This window comes from Accipiter gentilis, chromosome 17 (assembly GCF_929443795.1).
Source record: "Accipiter gentilis chromosome 17, bAccGen1.1, whole genome shotgun sequence".
Lineage (NCBI taxonomy): Eukaryota > Metazoa > Chordata > Aves > Accipitriformes > Accipitridae > Astur > Astur gentilis.
This window is the reverse complement of record NC_064896.1, coordinates 22,163,669-22,183,864: the sequence shown is the minus strand read 5'-3', so window position 1 is coordinate 22,183,864 and position 20,196 is coordinate 22,163,669. Positions and strand designations below refer to the sequence as shown.

General features: G+C 38.2%; 2 protein-coding genes across 2 annotated transcripts in view; one reads left to right on the top strand and one right to left on the bottom strand.

Annotated features, from left to right (window-relative positions):
- IMMP1L (inner mitochondrial membrane peptidase subunit 1) overlaps nucleotides 1-13,133 on the bottom strand; it is a 37,699-nt gene extending 24,566 nt beyond the window's left edge. The window contains exon 1 of the mRNA XM_049819962.1: nucleotides 13,094-13,133. The gene's annotated coding sequence lies outside the window, so the exon portion shown is untranslated. The remainder of the gene's footprint in view (nucleotides 1-13,093) is intronic.
- A 103-nt stretch (nucleotides 13,134-13,236) lies between these two features.
- Nucleotides 13,237-20,196, top strand: part of ELP4 (elongator acetyltransferase complex subunit 4) — a 157,587-nt gene continuing 150,627 nt past the window's right edge. The window contains exons 1-2 of the mRNA XM_049820977.1: nucleotides 13,237-13,443; nucleotides 19,369-19,404. Of these exons, the coding sequence (XP_049676934.1) occupies nucleotides 13,272-13,443; nucleotides 19,369-19,404 (208 nt within the window). The 5' untranslated portion in view covers nucleotides 13,237-13,271. The remainder of the gene's footprint in view (nucleotides 13,444-19,368; nucleotides 19,405-20,196) is intronic.

The following is a 20,196-nucleotide window of genomic DNA, read 5'->3' as shown; positions in this document are numbered from 1 at the left end:
AAGGTTCCTTTTCATCCCATCCTTTCCAAATGACTGGAAGTCGCTTCACCTGAAAGAAGTCAAATCCACATGCAGCTGCTGTTTTAGCAGCCAGCGGACTCCCTGAGAATGCCAATCGTGATCCAATTTCGCTGTGCTGGTGGCCCCCTATTCCCTGTCCAATAATACATCTGTTAAAAAATCCTACAGCTACAAATCAAGTTTAATCCTACCAGGGACCTCATGTTGGTCTTGTCTTCCAAAAAGGCAGCAGGTTTTGCCGTCTATCTCTGCTAGTGTCTGGGGAATACTCTTTAAATCCCAGCCCTACTTAGAAGAATAAGCTAAGGATCACAAAACATGACCTCAAAAACCCTGATATGACTATATTCTGACCCAGAGGCATTCATTCTAGGTGAAGATTAGAACTTTGCATAATAAGATTACACAGCAAGTGAATGATATCAAGGGACTATCCATATGCAGCCGCCTGGTTTTCTATAGACAGCCTGTGCTCTGCAATATGCAGTACAGACGAAACAGAGCTTGGTCTTTCTAGCTGAAATAAAATAGATCCACATAAATTAGTTGCCCATTTCCAGATTCCTAAATCCCCTATTACATCTTTTATTGACAGCTCCTGTGAGGATAGCACAAATGGTATTCTCTTTGTATTCTTTGCTTCTGTAACAATCACACCGAGGGAAATGTACATAGGTTGTCTAGAAATTAACATCTTGTTTGCTGTAATCTTGGATTACAATTAACTGTGTACATAATAAAATTAGGAAATCAATGAGCAGATTTATGATCTACAGATAACCAATGGCATTGTGTAAGACAGTTTAACATATGGGGCCAAAATTTTAAACACAGGAAAAATCAAAGTCACAACCAATGAAAGTGTGGCTAAACAAATTGTTGGACTCGATATTAAATACATTGTTCACTATAATAAAAAATTTCCAGTCACATTTGCTTTATATAATGCTTCCTAATTCTGAATTTTCACTGAATATTTAGTGATAGTTTATCAGTTTTTCCTCAGCTAACAGAAACTCCTAACATTCTCCGCTTCTAACCAGACACCTTTCTTCACACAGGGTAATCCCATAATTTACACCATCTCTTTTCCCAAAGAGTTACTCTGAGATTATTACTTTAAAAAAAAAATCCAAAAACCCAAAACAAAGAAAAAAATGCACACTGACCAGGCTATTTAAATATTTATGTTTGAGCTGTTATTTATATTAAACTATTCCTTTAAAACTTCTGCATGAAATTAATGTTACATGTGCTGGACTAGTGAGAGGTGTATATAAAGTTTATTGGGAAAGATTCTTCCCATATCAGATACACAACTTAATAAACATAAAATGTTTTAAATATTCTAATCATAATCTGAGGATTCCAAACATCTAAAGCAAAACAAGGAACAATTTTCAAAAGGTCTTTCCCAGCAGGAGGTCAGGCAGAACTTGATTTGTATTTCTAGTTGTTGGTTTTCTCTAGAAGAAACACTGGATTCAGTCTGGCAAATCTGAAAAAGCTTGGTGATATTCTGGAAGAGAAGACTATTTTTCCACATTATCTCTACTAGGCACTGACAGTTTGTCGCCAACAAGTGCTCCTTCATCTACTGATCTCAAGCTGACAAGGAGCTCAGTCCTGTAAACATAAATACACATAGTGCAAAATCCTCTGGTGTTAAACTAGAGACTACCTACATAAGAACGAGCAATTTTCCAAAACAGATTTCAAGTAGCTCTCACTGGTTCTATTTACCTTTGGGAAGCAACTCCTAACAATCCCACAACCCTGTATAAAACACTGTATTAATGGTCAGATGCATTCCAGGGCTTCTGTCTTCCTCTGCAGCTCTATACACTTATCTTTGCTGAACAGAGAAATCCAAATAGCTGAGCAAATAGCATAGGCATCGTCGTACATGGCAAGTTTGAGCCTCTGAGGGATGCTGAAATACTCACTTAACAGTTTCCTGTAACAATGTCAAAGTTAGGACAAACGCCAAAAGTCTGACAGACAGCACAGTCACTTTCCTGGTGACGCAGAAAAACGTACCATGTCTATATGACAAGGGTCAAATAATTATATTCTGAGCTATAGGCATCTATCTTAAATTTCAAAAAATTTACTTTCTTGAGACATATATATGTAAACATTTAAAATTAATTTTAATTAACCAAGACAAAGAGTTACAAGTCCAATTTTCACATTAGGCACTTAAAATCTACAACCCTACAGAAACTGAAATTGTCTATGGCTCATATGTCCCCTGCACTTACCAGTGCTGACACACCTTCTAGAAATATGCAGGAATTTTTGGAAATACTACTCAAGGCATTGAATAGAAGAGGGGTAAATAATTCCCCTATGCACTGACAAGTAAAAAGGCTGTTTACTTAAAATATTTGTCATTACAAAGAGGATTGTTTGCTGGTAAAAAACCAAAAACAACAAAAAACCCCAACAAAACAACAAAAACAACACAAACAAAAGAAAACCCAAAACCCTCCACATTAAACAAAGCAACCTATTTATGTACACCATCAGCAAGACTGTTTAGAAAGAAATACAAGTGTCCTAATCTTATCCCCAGTGTCAGTCTCAGATTAGAATGCCATCATTGAAGAGTACTCCATAGTGGTTTATGAACACAGAAATCACACAGTATGAGATGTTAACACAACTAGTAAATCAAACCTATTATTAAACATTTGAAAAATACAAAAGCAAAAAACAAGACCAGTTTTAGCACTGTCAGAAAATATAACAATAGTAATAAAGAATCTTTCTGTGTGTTCATCGATACTTCCCAGTTACAAGCATCACCGTCTAATGAAATATCTTATGCATACTCTGCATTAAAAAATATGTTAAAAATCAGGAGAAAAGAAACATACAGTCAGACAAAAGTGAGCTCAGTATTTACAAGTTACCTGAACAGAAGAAAAATGCAAATCAAGTGCTTGCCACTGCTATTATTCTACAAAAATTTTGATGGCTTTCCCAAATTGTATTTTAATTATGAAGTTCCAAATACACACATGTACATGGATTCAACTACTTATTTTTTTCATAGCACAAATTGTATTTCACATGAGTTTATGCGGAAAAACCCCCACCACCTATAATTAGTACTTTTTCTCATTGCTCAATAAAATTTTATTAATTATTTCTGAGCTGGTTGGTTTATGTGTAAAACCCAAGTTCTGTAAGTTCTTCTCCACTTACAGATACAAGTATTAAAAAGAAGTTCCAAACATCAATAGATGACTGCAATGATATTCAGTCTAAGTTAATCCCCAGACATCCAAATCCATGAATAAAAATTCATCAGTTTTAAATACACTGAGCCTATTAAGCAAGAACAAAAGCATATGCACAAAAGAGCTTTTAATGTATTTCAAAGCCCACAAGAGCCATGGTCTCATTAAAATTATAAATTACACAAACATGGAATAAAGATTCAAACTGCAGTGCAGCTAAGCAGATTACAGAAAACCCCGCGTTCCATATGATAACACACCATGGCCCTCCCAGATGGGGGCTTGGAACAAAAAGGCCATCACTGCAGCTAGGGAAAACCTCCTTGTGATCTCTGGTTTCTGTTCAGCAGATGACAGCCAAATAATATGTTGATTATTCTGTTTGTGCTGCTAAGCTTGTAAGATGGAATAAAAGCGATATGATCTATTGTGAACTCAATGCTAATGTGTTGCTCCACTCATAAATAATATACTGAATTTATTCTGAAACTATCTTTTTATCTGAGTTCCAGGTTTTAAATGCATGAACTAAAATAAAAAGCCACCATAAACTATTATTTAATTTGATGGTTTAAAGTAAAAGATACAGCTGACACAATAATAAGTGAGAAAACTGACTACTTAGTGAATCAAATAAGTACAGGTGCCTTTCTCAAATTTAGCAAATGATTATATGCTGAGGTGCAGAGTACCTGCAAGACGCTGAGCACACTCCAGCCCTACAAAATGCATTATCACTGATACCAAACAGATTACCAAAAAGGGTCTATATGCCTTCTTTTACCACAGATAACCACCCCAAATCCAAATTTCAAATAAGGACACAAGTACTTGTAAAACAGAAAAATAGCACAGAAACATCGTTGTCTAACTTCACTAATATTCTGTCTCCCTGACTGAACTGCCTTCTTACAAACTGTTTAATAAAGTTTTAGTAAGTGATCAGATTTTATTTCATCTAAGTTTACTAACTTGGCTTGTTCCAAAAGCACGCAATTTGGCTTGCCCTTTCTTCCATCATACACTGCCTTTTTAAAAGGAAAAAGAATCACTGGTCATACAGCTCCTTTCACAGATGCTGTGTACGCACTGAGAAGGCTGATGATCTTCCTATAATTTAACCTTTCTGAATTTTAGGTCTTATGCCAGAAATGTTAAAAATTCTATTAAAAAAATCACTGCCGCTTGACAATAGCACGAGAACATCAGACGAAACACTGCTTCACACTTTTTGGGACTAATGGAAGCGGAGTTGATAAAGAGAAACGGTGGAAACATGCAGCTCCAAGAGTGTGCAACTGTTTTCTCAGAAACATAAAAATGTACTTAGAAGCTCAATTACCTGTCTTCCTCTGCTAGGGACACAGAGACAGCTCTAATTCACAGAAATAATGAAAATATGGAAACTGAAGAAATATTAGAATCAAGTACATGTAAGTCTTCAGACTAAAAATGCAGATAAATTACTTCCTCCAGAATGAGCGCCCCATTGTAATGAAATCACACATATATATTTTCATACAAAAAACAAGATAGGACCTTGAAACAATTCGTGAAGCTCACATTTACACTAGCAACCACAACCTTAAGTCTGTCCCATTTACAATACAGTATTGCAAGTTACTCTGCAGTTACCAGTTACAATACTCTTGTTTCTATGACCCTGATGATGTTTCAGTTTCCCTCGATCTGTTTCCGTTGCTACAACTTTAAATATTGATTTATTTTCATTCATCTCGCATACGTAATCTCACACAAAATGCAAAATAGTACTTGGGGGTGAAAAAATGATAGCAGCCATGCAACTCAAGCACCTCATGATAAATGTATATTTCTACAACCAAAACTTTTTTCATATTCTTATGCAATTCATACAATATAAAGGTTTCAACAATAAAACAAACTTTTCCAGCTACCATCACAGCACTAATATCTAAGCTAGCAAAAGCTAACTCAAGTCATCACAAACTTCAATGCATTACTGAGTAGATAATAACTTGGCTTGCGTAGATAGTAACTGGAGAATCACAGAGGTGATTCTCAAACACTGAGGCGCAAGGGAGCTAGCTTGCAGCCCTACTCCCAGATACACGCTCCTGAAATGGGATTTCAGCAAATACAGCAGTTTTGGTGTGGAATTGGCAGGCTTAGTATTAGAATTGGAAGAAGCTGAATCCATTGAGATAAAGAATAATGGAAGTTTGCTAGGCTACAAAAAAGCCAGATATTCAGTGTTTTCTGAATGTAAGTTTTATCAAGTAGCCAGTAGTTGATCTGGCTTTTTACATTTAAAGTGAGTTTTACTAGATTGCTTGCTTGTTTTACCTAACTTTATAATTCACACTGAAAAATCTAAATTGTAGTTCTTGCCTACTTCAAGTCCAAAATGCCTCTTTTCTTCATCTACTTCTCAATGACCTCATTAGTTTACCATTCTAAACAAGTTTTTACAAGTCATATCTTTTGAAAAGCAAGCAAGACTTCCGTCTCTGTGCTCAGAAAAGGTAGAGTTACACAGCTCTACAGAATTATTCACAGCAGCACATCTTGGTTCATCCCCCACTCTATGGATGGTCACAATGCTGTGAAACTAGACGGAAGCCCATCAAATACATCTGAATGTTCCTATGACTCTGCAGTACCTTGTCCCCAGCAAAACCTGAGGGCTGTACGCTTTTGTGAAGCCACTGACTGACACCACTACTTGGGAAAGCCAGAACTAGTGCCATCCTGAACTGGGTCAGTAACCGCATCGCTATTCGCGGTGCTATATAAATTACTACGTCTACCTCCTTGTAACACACCTATATGCATTTCAGTTCAACCACTGCTCTTTTGCCTGTCTTTATCAGACTAAAGATTGAGCGGTTCATAAATCTAAGACAGAATGGACGATAAAGGGGAAAAAACCGCTTGTTAGCGGATACTACACTATCTGAAGTTAATTCCACACTGGCAGTGGCTGAAAAACCAAGCTAGCATTAACCTACCTGCCTGGAATATCTGTGGAAGCCGCAATGATCAGAATACATCGTTGGCCAGCCCACTGGAAAGCTGAGGGTCCAAGTTTGTGGGACTCGCCAAGAAGTTACATCCTTACATGTAAGCATGTTGTCAAAGATTCCCATCTTTGCAATCATCAAGGTTTTGAGACTTATTTTCAATTAACCGTCAGTTCACCATTCTACCCCAGAGAAGGAACCTTCCAAACCTCACCTAGCATGCCCGTCATACTTCAACAGATGTCAGAGCCTGTTGTTGAAAGCTAAGCTGAAAAATGTCAGCAATACAGATTCTACGCTTCAGCACAGTCGTCTGAAGTTACCTGTAGGCATAAGAAGAGTTAACAATAACATTTCCTTTGTAACAGGGGAGGTCAGACAGGTGGGTCTGTGCAACTAGAAGACTTACGACCCAGCTCGTTTACTTTTAATTTCAGAAACTACTGCGGAAGTACTTCTTGTTGAAACATCACTGTTTGGTTTTGGCTAACATTAGAAGAGGTGGAAAATTCTCCATTATGAAAACTACTTAAAAATATTTCAGCAAGCAGAGATGAACTCCAATTTTAAAAGAATTCTAAGGTGATTGGTTAAATCTTCTCCGGCCATAGGCAGGCCTCAAGTGCTTTGCCAAAGCATTTCACAGGTTTCAGGTCTCACAATACTGCAGAGATGATGGACAAAACAGCTAAACAAAAAAAAAAAAAAAAAAAAAAAAAAAAGGCACCTTCTATAAAACTCCACAATGTAGGTGAGGAGCAAACATTGCCTGTATTCCAGCACCTGCTGATACTGTAGATTTGTAATAGAAACAACGTGGTTATTTGGAATAATGCCTTTGAAGACTAAAAGCCCTAACAACCTAGCAGAAAACACAATGCTTTTTTGAAATCCAAAGTGTGCCCATTCTTAACCTTTGTAATACCAGCATATCAGGAAAAAATGCTATGGCAATTATAAACTAATTTCAATGATACTTGTATTTTTACAGATATTCAGTGAATCTTAGGCTCTAAAAGCACATGTAATATAAGTTACTCTGTACCTTTGCATAAACTGCACTAATATAAATTACATTGTAAAAAGTCACAGCTATTAACCTTTCCTTTCCATAAATCATAATTACCTACACTATTTACCTAGCTTTAGAAAAGCCTATTTAATGAAATATGTGCAGATACAACCAGAAGAGAAAAATGAAGGCTGAAAATATTAACGCATTTAAATAAGGTTTTTCCAGTTGAAACACCAAGTTTACTCTTCACCTCTTCCACTGACACGCTGAAGTGACAAACTGTTTTATTCTTTGAGGGCAGCCATTTGTATTCAACATGAAATAGATTTCTGGATGATAAGCATCTGAAAAGGCTACAATCAATCTGTCTTAATTTCTAGGTTTTTATCCTGAAGTAAGCTTTATATGGACATGGAACCCCATATGGAAAACATTACAGAATATCAAAAGCCATCATACAAATAATACTCCTTTCTAGTTGTTGGGTTTTTTCCCTTATTGCTTTTAGTCCTATCTCACAAGTATATTTAATTAATTTTTTTTAAATGAAACTCCTCTTTTTATGATAAACAGAAGGAAAATAATCTCTATGAAATATACCACTAATCTGTATGATGCTTATTAAGACAGTACATGCAACTTCCAAGACATTTTCAATACTACTGTTCCACAAGTTTCAGTAATACTATACTGTACATTTTTATAATCTGAAACTACAGAAACAATCGCTTTTTTTATGATTTATTACTGTCTTCAGCACATACCACTTTAACTCATGTCTCCTAATTTATTCACTTCTATTTTAAAAGAGCCGTTTTAATTTAGACACAGGTTTAAATTTTCATCTCTGTTGTTCAGTATACCCACAGGGATGCATTTAGGTAACATCCAGAGGCTTTCTGAAGAAAATCATATCATGTTTTATGTAATATCATACAACTGGTATGTCTTAAACCCTCCCACTAATCCTTGCGTTCTCCACGGACTGATTGGATAAGTAGTCTTTAAGCTTTTTCATACTGAAAAAAAAAAAAAAAAACCCCAGGTCTTTTGGTGTCACAACTTCCAGGATTAAACATTCTTTCCAGTTGTTGGCTCATGGCCTGAAGATCCTGCACTTTCAAACTTATCCCATTCTAGCTAGTTCAAAGATCAGGAAAATGAAGCCATCTTCTTTGCAGCCATAATCCACGACCCATGCTGTTAGATACTTAAGAACATCTCAAAAGCAAACTACCTTGTTTCAGCTCCCAGCGGGAGCTCAGCAGGGCATTGGATCACATGACTGCAAACCCTACCTAGTCAGGTGACTCAATAGCTAATCTGATTTGGTGACTATAAAACTTTAATCAGTACAGTCTAATACCATCACATTCCAGAACTGATGAGGGAAGCAGCTTGGCGATGTAACAGCAAACGCTAATAAGATTATGAATTAGAACTGCCATTAGGATGCAGTTTTCTAGTTCTCTATCCCATACGGAAACCCAACAGAAAAATATTACCGAAAACTGATCAGGCAGACATAGGGTTTTGAAACAAAATGCACTGACATGTTTTATTCCAAAATGGATAGCATTTTGCCTTTTACCACAGAAGGACAAGAGCATACACTGAATCTTGTAAGGCACAATTAAAACCAAGGAAAATAAAGTATGTACATCAATAACATGGTCTCGTTGAGAAACACTGCTCACGCAAACACAGCCTCAGCTTGCATTAACTGAAGGTCCTAAGAGTTTACATCTGCAACCCACGCAGGCTGCAGGCAGTAAACAAAGAAGAGAGGCAGTGACAGCCACAACAGGTGTCTTTCCTCTTATCAAGCAGATATATCTAAAGCACACTTTAAGAAGTACTGCTATTTTGGGGACACCAGGATTTTCACCAAATCCGTAGGCTACAGCTTTTGAAGAGAAACTACAAACATACTCGCAGATCAAATTCCAAGCATACCTTTTCCCAAATGTTTTCATTGCTCTCTCAGTCACCCATTGTATCCCCTCCATTTTTTCCTTAGGGAATTCTCACCCAAAATCCTCTTAATCCATCTTAGAATCTGCATTTGGCATAGGTAAGTAGTTGAATTGGATCACCAAGTTTACAAAAAATGGAAAAGAGAGTGCTTGATTTCTTCATACTAGAGTTAAGATTTGCAGTTAAAATTGACATAAACATTTAATCAGGTCTACATGATAATATGTGAGCTGCAAGAAAGAAAAGCTGATTATTCTACGGTTTAAGACATCCCAATCTGGACACAAACGTTTAAACTTCTCCATTTTACAATGAGCTGAGTATGACCATAGTTGCCATAGCTCAGCTGACAAGAAAAAAAACTTGCCAAGACATTTCCTGATCACTTGCAATCATTTCCGTGTTTAGTTTCTATGCATTTCAATTCCACCCCTAAAGCAGGAATAGTAGGACCTATCTACCTACTAATGTGTATTTGAGGATGAGGGTTTTTTTTTTTTATATATAGTAATATCTAGAATTACAATTTCTGCGGTCTTGCTTTCTGTCAGACAGCCCCTAGTGGGACCTTTTACAATGGCTGGAAATTTATCTTTTGGCAAGTGGACATGTGAACATAAGCAAACCTTTAGTATCATTCAAAGAGAGTGAAAAAGCTATTATTCTTCCTGAAAATGAAACATCATTGACTTAAAAATAAAGACATTTTCATAAAGTTAGTTTCTTCTATACTCATCTGAAATGAAATGCAGGTAAGTCAGATATTTTAAGTGGAGTTTTTATAAGCACATATTCATTTGTAAAGCTTTATTGTATTAAATAGTTAAATTTTTAAAAAAAATTAAATCTTTGAAAAATGCTTATTTCCACCTGCATTCTAAATCAATAGGACTTTAAGTGTAACCATCATCTTAAAAGGTAACAGAGGAAAAGCAAACATCACAAACAGAACTACTGCAGTACTTTTAAACATTCAGTTCTTATACTGAAAAACTATTTCTACTTCTCGGTATTTTTTTTAATATCTGAAACAGTCTCTCCTGTTATTAGTTACAATGCAAGAGACAGTTTCTCTGTATTTCAAAGGATGTCAACTCACAAAATTTGTAACAAATATATCACTTTATTTAAAAATACATGAAATTCTGAAATAGCTGCAAGCTTCACAGTCAGCAAGAGGTAGAAGGTTCAGCTACCCCCTCCCCACTGTGTGTATATGCCCTTTTCCTTGTTGCATCAACTCAGCAGTACGACACAAAATGAAACTATTAAGAAAGTTGATAGACAGTTCCAAGTCAGATTAGTGAGCTGAATTAGCTCAAGAAAGGATCTGACAAGCACCAGGGTTTGTTGGACTGGAAGCAGAGGAAAAGGAAATGAGACTTCCTTTTTTAGTAACACTGACCTATTATATCAGCTCAGGAGATGCTGAGATTTCCAGTAAACTTGCACTTTAATCAAGAAACTCTAAAAAAGTTAGCACCACAGCACAAGTATTCCCAATTGCAAAATACTTTCATTATGTGGGCTCCAAAATTAAAGAGAAAAAAAGGAAGGAATTATTTAGCCTCTAGTTTTAGTTGCCCTGTATGAAAATGAGGTAAGGAAGAAAGCATAAAAACTACCTGTCAGAAGTACTAACAAGAAACGGAAAAACAAAAGAGAGGACTTAGCCCTGGATATATGTTTACACCTATACTGTAAAGTTAATGCAACCTATATTAGTCTATTTTATTTAAAAAAACAAGCAAGAAAGTACTTTGTCTCACTGAAGTAACAAAAGGAAATGTACTACTTGGAATGGGGAAAACAATAATCACTGAGAAAGTGCATATAGTATGTATTTTGATTTTTTTCTGATAGGTAAGTGGTAACTTAAAGATAACCTCATTGGGTTACAAGCATTTTATTAAAAAAAAGTTATGTAACAGATATACTGCAATTTTTAATAGTGTTACACACATGTGCAAGCACTCACATCTGAAATATTTAGGTACCCAGACTCCAGAATGACAGTACAGGAAGAAATGGAAGAGTTGACAAGTTTTAAAAGTGGAGAGCTCTGTAAGTTTCAGTCTCCTCACTCAATTATACAGAATTTACACCATAGGATCCCACTGACAATAACAGATTCTTGAACTCTTTTTAAGAGTTGTGAATTATGCCTTTATTTTGTTAAAGTCTTTCCTATTGCAGATATTCACAAATCATTAGTCAGATCCTACAGAAGTGACATTTAAGAGGTATATTTCTTGCCATGTTTTCAAATGCATCCTTTGCTTTTTTCCCTCTAAAGACAAATACTTCTTTCACCAAACAATAATCTACATTTGAAGTTAAATATTTATTATTCAGTATTTCACAGGTTAGCAGCAAATATAAAACTTTTAAGACAAACTCTTGCTACTCCTGATAAAAATCTTAAAACTGTCCACTGCCTAACATGTAAAGAAGCTTGGCCAGCAGCAAAACAAATGTCCTCCTAGCTGGTGAAATTGCGTAATACTGAAACTTCCCGAGTTTGAATTTGTTATGAAGGAAAAACTTCTGAGGTTCAGGATTATTAACACATTGTTGCTCTTTCTTGCTGTTCATATTTAATATGAGGATTATTTTTTTCCTCAATGAAAAAAAATGGCTTGACAACACAGGTGTTCAAAACCCATGGTTTACAGCAATAACAAAAATCATTCACTGAGATTAAAGATTGAGAGTGGGGAATTATAACATTAGAGCCTCATTAGTACGTCCTGCTATGTGCAATTGTCTTCAAGTAGCTTGGGATGCATCTGAAGTACCAATAGATTAAAAAAATACACAAATACTTGTGATAGTGGCTATTCTGTATGCACATAGGGATTTCACTTAAATTCAGAGTACCATAACAAAGTGTTGATTTACAAAGCAAGCATACTAAAATTTCTCATTAAGATAAAAATCATTTTAATGTCTTTGTATATTACATGAACAGAAAAGGAAACATCAAGTTCAGATATCTCACCAATTTTTACATATACTCAGTTTAGGGCAGTTGTTTGCTGCCAAGTACAAGACCACAGGCTACCATCTACAAATTGCTAATAAAGAGTAAAGAACATGCCAATCTTCCAAAATACACAAAAAACTTTCTGTGGTATTAGCAACGGATTCAACAGTAAATGCTACCCAAAAAAAAAAAAAAAAAAAGCACAGAAATCACATTTCTCACACAAAGCAACTTTTTTCTGCTACAGCTCTTAACTTATGACGTGGTCCAGAGCCATCACGTTGATGCAAGATCTTGCTTCCCAGCGAGAGGTCTTAAATCATACGTTTATTACAGATCCGCGGCTATTTACAAACAAGAGAGGGGCTCCGAGCACGCTTACATACTGCGTTACATACAGTTACTCAGAACACCGCGAGAGGAAAAAGAACGTTTCAAATACTTTTGCCTTCCCACTCGCCTCCGGGCTGGCACACAAGAACGGCTTGTTTTTGAAGAGGGCGATGCCGACGGCGCGGCACAGGGACTGCCGAGGTAACCCAGGGGTGCGCCGGCCAGGCCTCTCCCTTCACCACTCGCTCAGCTTCGAGCCTCACCGACGACGCCTCGGCCACCCCAAGCCCCGTCCCCCGAGAGGAAAGCGGGGTTGTCCCCTCCGCAGCCCGGCCGAGTCACCGGCACCGCACCACCCGCGCCTCCTCACGCCGGCCCCCGCGCCAGGGCGGGACGAGGCGCGGCCGCCGCCTCCCGCTACCGGCCCCCCTCAGCCCCGGGACCCCTCAAGGCCCGGGACCCCCGCCGAAGCGGCACCCCGCGCCCTCCGGCCCGGCCCCGCCACACTCACCTGCCTGCTCGCTACCGGGCGCCCTAACCCTTCCCCCGCCCCTTGAGCCCGGGACGTGCAAACAACGCGGCCTCCCATTGGATAGCGCGTCTCCCATGCCGCTCTCCCATTGGTGGAGAGGAAAGGGCTCGATTCTTCCCGGCGTCCCCTCGCTCCTGTCAACCGAGAGGCAGCCGAGATGGCGGCAGCCCCAGCGGCCGGCGGGGCGGCGCGGGGCCGCGGCGCCACCAGCTTCCAGCGGAAGGCCGCGGCCGGCAGCCGCCTGGCCGCGGTCGCCGGCACTCGGCCTTCCGTTCGCCACGGGCAGCTGCTGCTCTCCAGCGGGCTCCCCTCCCTGGACTGTGTGCTAGGTTGGTGGGGAGCGGGACCTGGGACCCGGGACCCGGCTGCCGCCGGCCCTCCTCCCCCGCCCGGCGGCCTTCTCCTTTGCCGGGGCCTGCCTGTCATTTACCTTCCGTGACCCCGCAGCTACTCCCGCAGGCTTCTCCTTCCTCCCCACCGTTCCCGGGATTGGGGGGGAGGATGGGGGGGGAGGACGGGGAGGGGTGGGAAGAGGAAGGGGCAAAGCAGGAGCCGTTTCCCGCCTTGAGCCCCCCCGCCCCGGTGTGAGGAGGAGGGAGGCGGTGCGGGCAGGTGCGCCCGCTTTGTAGGCTGCTTGCGGAGGAGAAGATCGCCGTTTACCGTTCGTTTAAATCGGTTTAAGCAACCTTTCCGGAGTGGGAAGCTGCTGTGTAGATTTACTTAGTCACACGGTCCTGTCGTATTGCAAACTGTCACAGTAAGGGGCCTGAAGTTTTCGGTTTTGGAGAAAAAACATGTTTGCTGAATTAACTCGTAGTCGAAGGTGGTGTAGTGCTGGTTCTTCAGTATGGCAATTTTTAGGATGCATTCGACCGTGAGGTTGGGTTCTCAGCGTGCCTTTTCTGCCTTGCTCGCCACTGCTACATCATTATAAATGCCCCGTTTAGATAAGGTACGCTGGCGTGACGCTGTTCTTGCTGTCAGTGAATCTCCTTATGCCTGCTGTCAGTGTCAAGATGCAGGATAGTTCCTTGGACTGATCTGTTGTGAACCATTGCTATGTTATAATCTGTGGCATGAACTAGCATGGCTTACTTGGACTGGGAACTAATTCTTTTTGCTCATATAAACAGCGTGTTTTATCTGTATGCACGAGGGACGCATGATCCTTTTACTAAGTAGTGATACAGTTGCAGTACATCTTCAGTGTATGTAGATGGGACTCCTTTTAGGTGAGGAAGGCTTGCCTTTAGCTTTGTTCATTCTTCCTTGGAAGAGTACATGGAATATAGGAATATACCACTTTTCTTTCTAAGGATGTTTTATATAAGTAATGATAAATGTAAAAGTTGTATCCATTTAAGATTTTTCAGCCTGTGTATCTTAAGCAGAATCACACTTCTGTATCTTTTGTGTGTTTGTCTGGTAGGGAACACCTGTACTTTCGTCAGGGATTTGCGTCCTTGTGGAGAAAGCTCTTCCTCCTTAAGAGAGAAGTATGTCATTAAGCGAGTGTAATTTGTGAACCCCTCTAATTGCATAAATATAAGAGTTGCATTGAATATTCCGGTTCTTCATATTCCCTTTTATAAACAGTGGATTTTGCACAGCACGGGTCAGGTATAGACAGTTCCCATGGTGGCAGTCTCCTAAATGTCCAGGCACTTGCTAACATAATTAGTGGTTTGTTATAGAAACTGGGGACACTTCTTCCCGTAAACCCAGGATCCCTTCTAAAGCACCCTTTCCTTGTCTTTTAAATATTCAGTAATTTCCTGACCTTAACAAGTTTTACACTTAAACATCAAGAAAGTTCTTCCACCCTAGGAATAGCAACTTTTGAAAATACTTTTAAGATAGTTTCTGGGTTGTGGCATCTTTGAAAAAATGGAAAACTCTCTGTTCCTGTGTTAAATCTTTCGTAACCTCCTAGCCCTTAAATCACTGATTTCTGGAGGCTAGGTGGGTAGGCCAGGAAAGACTCATGCCAAACATGCTGTACTATAATAAAATTTCCACTGACACCAGGTATTAGGCATTGTTGGAAACAGACCACCCAGCTAGGTGGACCGGACCTGTACAGAATCATTGATTTGGGAGGCTGGGGAGAGACCTCAGGAATTCATCTACTGCAATCTTAAAGCAGGCTCAGGATGGAATTCAGAGTTGGTTGCTCAGGGCTTTGTCCATTTGAGTCTTGAAAATCTGCAATGGCAGAGATTTCACAGCCTCTCTGGACAACCCAGTCCAATGCTTAGTTATGTCTGTAGGGAATTTTCTTTTTCCTTATATCCACTTGGAACTTTTCCTGTTTCAGTTTATTGCTGTTGTTTCTTGCCCTCCCACTGTGTGCCTCAGCAAAGAGCTAAACTGTCTTCTCAGTAGCTTCTCTTGGGTACCTGCAGGCTGCTATTAGATCTTCCTCTTTTCTCCAGGTTAAACAAGCCCAGCTCCTTCAGCCACTCCTCTTGGGTCATTTGCTCCATCTCGGTTCGCCTCTGCTGGACTCACTTAAGTTTATGTTTACTTCTTTCTTGTACCGAGGGGCCCCAAACTGGACATTGTATTCCAGATGTGATCTAATGAGTGCTGAGTAAAGGGGAATAGTCACATCCCTTGACCCCGCTGTCTGAGCTTCTGTTGATGCAGCCCACTATGCTGGTGACTGTAGAAGTATTGTACTTGGTCTCCTTTGTGTCCTTTTTGGAGGTGTGTGGAAATGTTTCATAAATGTCTTGCAGATTGCTGTTTATGTGTTTCTTAAAAAATGCTTACTTTTTTCCTTTCATCTTGGCCACTAGCAGTTAAATAATTGACTGTACAAAATATTTAATTTTATTGTCACCAGGGACTGAGGACAAACCTTTCAGTATAAATTCCTAATGAAAGTTACTATAAACTGGTTTACTCTGGTATTTTTCATAGACATATTTTTTAGTGGTCACCAGGCAGTCTTCTAGATCTCTCGGTTTGTGCCTGGGTTTAAATTTGCCTTGTCCAGAAGCTGCAACCCAGATACAGTATTATTTGCCAGACGTGAAGATATAGCTTATGAATAAGTGTGAGTAAGGGAAACCATGGTGTCATCAAACAGAGGTCTAATTTTAGGAACTTTTGAAGAGAGGAAGAGGCAGAGGATGATACCTGGAGGAATTTCTTTTACTCTACAGTTACTGTCTGATTTGTTACATTATTGTTGATAGCTAGGTCTTCTTAATAAATGCATTTCTTTTCAAAAAGAAGTGGTAGATAAATGCTGGATTTCAAATGCTGTGTGACCATTAAGATGTTCTTTACATCTCCAGCCTTTATATTCAAGTTTACTTTCAAGGTTTATAGACCACATATGCTGGATTTGTGCTGAAGCAGTTCTCTGTAATGAGCTGTAATATAACCATCACATGCTTGGTATTGAACGTTTTGTTTCAAGCTGCTTGGAAAGAGGTCACAGATATGCTTTGAAAACAATGGGGACACTTACCAACTTGCAAAGTTTGTTGCGTTTCTGTCCATAAGATCTTAAATCTTATTGCTGTAGGTAGCAATGTGGAAAGTTACAAGTTTTCCTTAGTTGTTTACGTGTACCACTGCCTTAGATACTGGCAAAGAAAAATTAAAATAGCAAAATCAGAAAGAATTACAAGTTTACAGCAGTTTTCTTAGGAAACTTGAAGATTTTACCTCTTCCTTTTGATTCTGTCAGCATTCCCGCTACTTTTTCATGTCATCTGTTTTTTGCTTAATTTACTATTATTGTTGTTCATTGTAATATGAATATGTAACCATGGTAACTGCAATAATTTTACATTCCATCTAATAGAATACACTTGTTCAAACTGTTCACTACATCTGATAATGTAAAGCCAATCCTCTGACCTGAGTTTGCCTTTAGCAACCAGGGTATGTGCACATATGTTACAACTCTGGCTTGTAAAAAGAGACAGTACAATTGATGATCTGCAAATATAGCTTGTGAGAATTTCAACTGCACTGACATACTGTTTGACAAACAAATTCTCTCTTGTGCAAGCAATTTAAAAGCAGAAGACACTACTTCTGTGGTGGCTACAAGTGAGATTTTTATAACCAAGATTTTAAGTCCTCATTGCCATGAGGTAATACATTACTTATGGCTATTTTGATCATCTTTTCTATGTCAAGCTATGATTTGGTAAAATCTCATAATTCTGAGCTATTGTTTTCTACGTGCTATATAGAACATGTGCTAACAACTGTTGTTAGTAACCTGTGTGTTCTGTCTCCCTGAGAACTGAATGCAGTAAATATTGGAAGCATACTTTGTACCAACCACCTGTATGATTTCTGATTTTGGTCTTTTTTTCTCCTTTCCCCTGCAGTATGTCTTTTGGGTTAATTTACATTTATCTTCCAAACAAATAAAATGAAACAAAAATTGGTGGATTAGAACATGGGGATTTCATGAGTGATTCTAACTTTCTGGTAAACTACTTACAGTTGGGTTTTTTTTTAAATATCTAGGAAATGCTTGATTGCTTGATAAGCTTGCTGTAAATATTGAGGCATTTGTACATCTTGACTCAGGAGCATAGCTTAAAAAAACTATGATGTGTTGAACTATAACTGTGAAGTTAGTAGCTGACTAAACATATGCACTGTGATGTACTGCTCAAATTGTGGTACATCATGACATGATTACAAAGTGGTTCTGTTGTGGTTTTAATTCAGGTGTTATTATGTAACAATATTAGCATTTTTTTGGCCTGCAGGAGAGAAATTTCCTTTTTCTCTTCCTTCTGGGTATATATCAACATTACAGGTGCTACAGACATTCGTAGTCCCGCTAGCAGAGCTAAGATTAAGAAGTTGATCCAATCCCTATTAGAATCAATTTCAAGTGAACTTTAATGAGCTCTTAAATTGATAGACTGAATTATCCTGTTCACTAGAGTCTATCTATGCAGTCCAGAATTGACTTCTTTTATCAGGAACTTTGGATATTGTGCTGATGTGATTCAGTTTGCTCCTAACTTGCTTTTAAAGCAGTATGTAGGTGCAGAAGATATACTGCAGTTTCCTTTATACAAAACACTACAATAGGCTGGTTACATATGGCCATCTGAACACTTCCAGGAATTTTTAGCTTTCCTGTCACAGTCTTATATGATTGTTCAACAAAATATTTGTAGCCTGTTTTCAAGTTATTCCACTATTTTCAGTCTTGGAATGCAGATTATAATTCAGTTTACTCTTCACCTAAAATAAAATATTAATTCTTTTACCATCTTTGTAAAAATTCCTTCTTGGGACAACCATTTAAACCACTGTTACATAATTATGCTTGTTCTCTCTTCAAGGAGGAAATAACGCAGTCAGGATGGGAGTTCATAGATTATTTTTTCTGGTCCTCCACACTGTTGAGATCAATGGGATAAGCATCTATGTATCAAACCATATTGAGAGTATTCTATTCTGTCTATTATTCATTCAGTCATCTGTGATTGGAACATAAGCATTGATTGTAATTGTTTAAGCAGAAAGAAAGAAAAATAATAGTGGCCATGTATAAATCTGTCAAAATGTATTTTTATTTTTGAACAAATATTTCAATCAGCTGCATTCATAGAGTTGTTTTTATGTCCAAGACATACTATAAAAGACTTTATAGTAAATTTTTTTTTCAGATATGTTATGATGTTTATGATCTGTCAGTCCAGGTTTCATGGGGTGAAATCCTACCTGTCTTATTGCTATGTCTGTGTTCAGTAATAAGATAAAAACTAGTGAAGCAAGGATTTTGCCTCATTGGCTAGCGTGGGAATTTGCTAGCCTCTTAGTGGGTCACTTTGCATACTTGGTTCTTGGTACAAAGAAATATCACTTGATAGTGATTAATATAGATTTAATTTGGAGAATGTTTACTCACTTGAGTCATCCAAGTAATAATTCGCTAGCTCAGACTATACATCATTATTGTAGTACTTGAGCGTAGTTGTGTAGAGCTCTGCAGGATCTTTTTACCACAATGATGATAGTACAGTATATTGTGAAAGTAATTGTAATGTGTAATATATAATTACATGTAATGTATAATTATTTCATAATAGACAATTGTAGGAAGTATTGCAACGGTAATTAAAATGTTGTTCACTTTTATATTTTTAAATTCCCCGTTATCACCTTTCTTTGACTTATAAACTAAGAAAACTTAATTGTTCTCTAACATAGTATTAAAATGTAGTCTTACTTTATTCTTAATTTTGTTTTGTTTCCAGGTGGAGGCGTAGCTGTTGGAACCCTTCTTCTTATTGGTTAGTATAGAATATATAGATAGTTAAAGCCATATTTTGATGTGTTTTGCTCGTTTTAATGTATTTATCAAATAACCTGACTTTTCATTGTTTTTTAAACTCAGACTTTAAGAAAATACAACTCTCAGGCCCCTTCACTTTGGATAGCCTTTGGAGTGGACTATTGTCTATTTCAAGAATTACTGGAGGTGGATCAAAACCTTACTTTTAGATAGGTTTGAGCCCCCAAGAAGAATACCACAGAATTCTGTTTGAAAGCAGGGTGTTTAGCAAATGTCAGGACTTTCTAGGAAAATTTTCAAATTATTTAAGATTTTCTAAACTACTTGATTTCCTGTAAGATTCAGTCTGTTTATCATCACAAAGGTGTTTTTTTAAAAAAATTTGGCTTTCTGAGGAAGATGTGCAATACAGAATCTTTTAATCTTTTGGTTGCCAGAGTCAACTAAGAGAAAGCTGATGGAAGCCTGCTTTCTGTTAGGATGTGGATGAGGCACACTGAGATGATTAAATAGGTTACAACAGAATTCCCTTTGCAGACTACATTGAAACTGACTGGTACCATGTCTCCATTGCAGCTGAGATGCCCAGCTTTCTTTTCTGTTTAAAGCGTAGCAAAGGGGAAGAGGACTATTGTACACATACATCTTGTCTTCATATCCCCAGGGTATGTACTGGACTTAGAGCCAAGAAACATTTCCCAGGACCCTCAGTTTAAGCATAGCAGCCGAAACCACAATTTTGAGGGAAGACTAGCTTCTTACAAGTTAGTCTTGTAAGTTCATACAGTTT